The 5,861-nt window shown below is 29.8% G+C and overlaps 1 protein-coding gene across 1 annotated transcript; it reads left to right on the top strand.

Annotated features, from left to right (window-relative positions):
- Positions 1 to 925: 925 nt before the first annotated feature.
- Positions 926 to 1,516, top strand: LOC130799115 (uncharacterized). The gene has a single exon (XM_057662223.1). The coding sequence runs from the start codon at positions 926 to 928 to the stop codon at positions 1,514 to 1,516; it is 591 nt and encodes a 196-aa protein (XP_057518206.1).
- Positions 1,517 to 5,861: the final 4,345 nt, after the last annotated feature.

The following is a 5,861-nucleotide window of genomic DNA, read 5'->3' as shown; positions in this document are numbered from 1 at the left end:
GGTTGATTGAATGTTAATTGATGTTAATTGATGGAGTTGCTGTCTCATTGATGTTAATTGTTCAATTTTGTTCTTGCTGTGGGTTTAATTGAATAATTTGTTTGGTTCATTGGTTGCAAGTTGTTAAATGTTACTTGATAGTTTAGTTCACCTTGATGGTTCATTGAATAATTAGATTGAATAATTGAGTCATATTTTTAAATTAATTAGGAAATGTCAAGTAATTCAAGTTCACCTTGTTCGAAAAAGTCAAAAGCAAAGGGAAGACAACCCGATCTTCGTGAATTATTGTTTAAAAGAATGAAATCCCAACAAACATCTAACGAAGGCAATGAATCTCCTCCTTTAAGTTCCCCTCTAAGTCCTCCTTTAAGTTCCCCTCCAAGTGAAGATGTTAATATGGAAGTAGGTGGTTCAAGTAGAAGTAGTTGTGATGAACCATTGGATGATGAGTGGGTGTATGATGTTGAACTTCTTCCTCATGACCCGGGATTGAGGAAAAACATAATGGATTATCCCCCTAATGAAAGAAATCCGGTTAGGAGAGCATATATTCTTAAAAAACCTTGCCAACCCGAAACACATGATTTCCCTCAAAGTAATATCTCCGGTAGGTTACGCCGTTTTAGTTTGAATTGGTTCAAAAAATGGGATTGACTTGAATATAGTGTTGAAATGGATGCCGCATTTTGTTTTGTTTGTTATTTGTTCAAGAGGGATGTTGAAATTAACAAGGGGGGTGATGCATTTGTTGTTGGAGGGTTTAGAGCGTGGAATAAACCTGAGAGGCTTGAGAAGCATGTTGGAGGAATTAAAAGTGCTCATAATATTGCTTATGAGAAATATGTGAATCTAAGAGATTCAAAGAAGACATCAATTGAATTTGTATTTGATAAGAGGTCAAGGGTATGATGGGGCAAGTAACATGAGGGGTGAAATCAATGGCCTCAAGACTTTGATTATGAATGATAATCCAAGAGCCTATTACATTCATTGTTTTGCTCATCAACTTCAACTAACTCTAGTTGCGGTTGCTAAAAAGAATGTTAATTGTACTTGGCTTGTTGACGTACTTGCAAACTTGTTAAATGTGGTGGGAGCTTCTTGTAAGAGAAGAGACCTTATTCGAAAACACCAAGCTCAAGTAGTGGCTCAAGCTTTGGAAGTGGGGGAAATTGAAAGTGGATCGGGTTTGAATCAAGAACGTGGTTTGAGTAGGCTGGGAGATACACGTTGGGGATCTCATTACAAGTGTCTAATAAGTATCATCAACTTGTTTCCTTCAATTGTTAAAGTGCTTGAGGAGATTGGAGAAAATGGCTCTCCGGATGATAAGCTCAAAGCTCAAGTTGTTTTAGGATCTTTGGAGTCCTTTGATTTTATTTTTATGGCTTATTTCATGTTGACTATTTTTGGCTACACTAATGATTTATGTGTTGCTTTACAAAGAAAGGAACAAGATATTGTGAATGCCATTAGCTTGTTAAAAGTACAACGAATGTGTTGCAAAAGATGAGGGATCAAGGATGGGATAGTCTCTTAGACAAAGTCATTTTATTTTGTACTAAACACGAGATTGATGTTCCATCTATGGATGCTCAATATGTACCTCAAGGAAGATCAAGACGTTTTGCTAAACAAGCAACAAATCTACATCATTTTCGCGTTGACATCTTTTTGGAAGTAATTGATTTGCATCTTCAAGAGATTGATAACCGTTTTAATGAGAAGAACATGGAGTTACTTACATGCATGGCTTCCCTGAGTCCTAGAGGTAACTTTTCATCTTTTGATAAAGAGAGGATACTTAAACTTGCTTCTTCATATCCCGAAGAGTTTTCATGCTATGATTTAACGGCTCTTGATCTTCAACTTGATGTCTTCTTGGATTCTATGCAAAATGATGAAAGATTTCATGATTTGCAAGATATCAATTCTCTTTCCATGATGCTTGTTAAAACAAGGAAACATGAGACTTTTCCTCTTATACATTTGCTAATCAATTTGATGTTGATTCTTCCTGTTGCTACGGCAAGTGTAGAAAGAGTGTTTTCCGCAATGACGTTTGTCAAAAATAAGTTGAGAAATAGCATGGGTGATCAACTAGTGAATGATTGTTTGGTTACTTACATTGAGAAGGAAGTGTTTCTACAAGTTTCTGATGAAAAGATTATTGATCGCTTTAAAAATATGAAAACTCGAAGGATGAATTTGTAATTTTCATTTGAACGCTTGTATTTTTTTTTAATATTTTGGATTGTAAAACTTTTAACATCGGATTTGATATTGTAAATTGTAATTTTCTATTTTTCTTGTAATTTTATATTTTTCTTTAAAAAAAAAATTATTCGGACGACAATCAAATTATTCGAACGACGTGACGTTCGGATTTTGCCCCCCCAAATTGAAATTCCTGGGTCCGCCACTGGATATAAGCATATGGATTAGTTTTACTCGGTCGGTAATTCGAAATTTGTCTTATTTTTTTAGATTATCCATTTCACCAAATTTATCTCATTCATATTTAGTCACGATCAAATTTTTTTCTTTTAGTTCCCGAGCACACAATTAACTTACATTTTTTATCTCATTGATACATTTCTCTTATTATCCTCCGGTATTTATTTTTTTCTCATTTTTCTTAAATCGTCAATTAAATAATCATTCGACAAATTTAATAGGACATATTAAGTAATATGTAAACATTGTTATTAATATTTTAGATTAAAAAACTAAAAAAAACCACGAGAACAAAAGTACAGGCCACGAACCATGTCGTATGACCAGATTCCTATTTTGAACTATATTCTCTGGACTTCTTAATTTTTGTCATTTTTTATTTTAATTTGTTTAATTGATTTTAGTTTGTTTAACTAATTTTGTATCTTTTTTTAGAAATGATCTTGCTCTTCGTTTAATCTTTTGCACAAACTTATTCTCCATTTCTATATTAATCATTTATTTTTATCATCTACTTATTTTAATTTCATTTTCTAATTTAATTATTCAACTTAATTATCATTTCTACTAAATTTCCTTATTTTGCACCAGTTGCAAAATAAAATAGACAATGATATAGAAAGTATATTGTTGCAGATATACTTTTCATTGATGATGTAATATCTGAACAAGGATAGAAAAATGTTGATTTCAATTTGGTCATACTCTTTCCTATTCACATTTATTTAATGTGCCAATTGGAATTGTACATTATTTATCAATTGGAATTATACATTACTTCTCATTTGCTATTAGTTTGTATTTCTTGTTAATTTATGAGTTAAACTATAATTAAGTTAGATTATGTCTAATTTATCTGAATGTAAATTTTATCAATATTAGTTTTTATAATTTTTTACTACAAATATTTAGAGATATTAATTGAATTATTACATTGAAAAGTGCAAAATTAAATGAGACATATAATATGAATAGAAGGAAGTATTATTTTTATAAGGGTGTAATAAATTTCATTGTTATATATCTTTATATTTTATTTAATTTTATTTGTTAGTAAATAAATTTATACATCTATTTGAACTTTCTTATGGAGGTTTGCATTGTCTTGTTTATTTTTAAGCTCCAAAGCGAAAAATAATAACCCCTAAAAATTTAAGGCATAACAAATAATATAATACTATTTTTATTTTTATCGTTGATATTTTAACTATTTTATAAAAAAGTATTAATAACTCATTATTTAGCAAAACTATAAATTACATTTAAATTTAATTCAGGTTAATATAAACTTTGTGCATGAAAATAAATTTTTGATCCCTATAAATTTTAGGACCTTAAGCAATCGCTTTGCCCTCGGTAATTCACGGCCATGCTCTTAAGTTGTTATTTCATGTATAATTATAACTTATAAGTTACAATAATAATATAATGATGAAGTGAGAATCAAATTTTATCTTAGTATGAGCATGTATAACTTTTTTTCAGATTAAATCATGTATTTGATTTTCGTTGCCTATATTTCTATACCTCTCTTTGCCTTCCCTTGGACTACTATTAAACAAAACAGTGTGGTGCATGTTATGTTGTGGCTTAGTCCACTTCTATGGCGTATCGGTTCTGTTAAAGGGAGTCATCACATCTTTTGTTTGTCAATAGCTCTTTCCTATAGGGTTTATACCGGTAATTCTTTATAATATCGTTTTAACTTTCTTTGAATAAAATTCATTAATTTTTTTAAAAAACTTATGTTATGATCTAGAGACTTTTTTATAATTTTTTTTTGAACTATTTTCATTGAGTTGATCATATTTGTACTCAATAAAACATATTTTTTTATTACAATAAAGTTAATTTCTTTTCTTTATTTTAACATCAAGTTCTCCTAAGAATACCTTTAGGATTGAAAATTAATTTCGGAAAGCATATATGTCAGCTCATCTGTTCATCCTTATGAATCCATCCATTTATTTTATCTTAGAGTATACTTATTATTGGCACATTTACGGTCCGTTTGGTAGGTGATGATAAATGATAGTGATGGGAATGAAAAATTAATGTAATTTTGGTTGAAAAATCTCTTAGTTACATTGATGGTCATGCTTGTCTAACATCAATCATCTCATTTTCTTCATAAAATTCATTCCATTGCATTACCATTGGGAGAGGTGGTATTAGGTGGTAATGAAAATTTGTAAAAAAAAAAAAACTCTTTTGTGATCAAAGTTTCATTACCATGAGAATGATGTGAAATGTTTGATGAAATTTTATACTATAAATCATTCTCAATACCGAGTAGTTGCTAAGATAGAACGATAGGGTAAGAGTTGAAATCACGAATATTTAAAATAGTTCAAAATAAGGTAAAGTATAGAAAATGTCACTTAATTTATCATAAATGAGATAAGTATAGAGGCTATAACATGGAAGAGAAGGATATGACCCATAGTGTAGGCTCTTGAAATACTTTGTTTCATATTCCAGAGTAAATAGAGATATCCATATAGATATGACCCATAGAATTAACTATTAAGTGTAGTGGTAAAAATAAGTGCTTAATAGCATGTTATGTGATCGAGGTGTGTTCCATAAAATACAAGGAAATTTGTATCAAACGATCATTAGACTAATGTTACTATATATATATATGAATTAGAATGCAAGACTTTTGGAAATGATCATTGTAGAAAATTGGTAGTAGCAAAAATTCAAATGCTTAGATCAATAAGCGTACTTATTGTGAAACGAAGATATAAAAAAAAGTTTAGGAGTCACAAACATTAAGAAGAAGATGAAAGACTTTAAGATGTTATGGGCATTGGTGTGGAAGATTGAAAATTAGACCTCAAGATAATTAAAAGAGGGCAAGAACAAAGATAATTTGAGGAACAAAAGTACAAAATAATACTATGAAAGATGTAGATTTATATGTCGAGAAGATAGAGATCTGAAATAAACTATTAAAGAGAATTTATGTGGACGATCATACCACCATTGAAGATGATCTATTAACTCAGATAACCAATCTCAATCTTTTAGAATTAATACTTTATTTTTTTTTAATTTTTTTTAACTAAGATATTATTGATGAAATTTATCAAACCATGACCTAAAAAGCTTAAATGTATGAAACAACCCAATACATGATTAAGATTTAGGAAAGTAGAGTAGCTTTAAATTGAGCTATCCACATATATTTCCTTAAACATATAGCCTATAACAATGTACCTATGAAACTGAATAAGATAATATAATTTAATAACCGACTCAATACCAAGTATTTGGTCTCTTTCAAACACATTGCTGGGTCCCAAGAGGGATACATAGAAGAATTTATTTAAAAATATAATGGCTTCCCCTTTTTGTTTAAGGGAAATTGCTCATAGAGTCATAGCTTAGCAAAT

Source organism: Amaranthus tricolor, chromosome 1 (genome assembly GCF_026212465.1).
Source record: "Amaranthus tricolor cultivar Red isolate AtriRed21 chromosome 1, ASM2621246v1, whole genome shotgun sequence".
Taxonomy (NCBI): Eukaryota; Viridiplantae; Streptophyta; class Magnoliopsida; order Caryophyllales; family Amaranthaceae; genus Amaranthus; species Amaranthus tricolor.
Note: the sequence above shows the minus strand (reverse complement) of the source record. Positions and strands in the feature narration are given on the sequence as shown.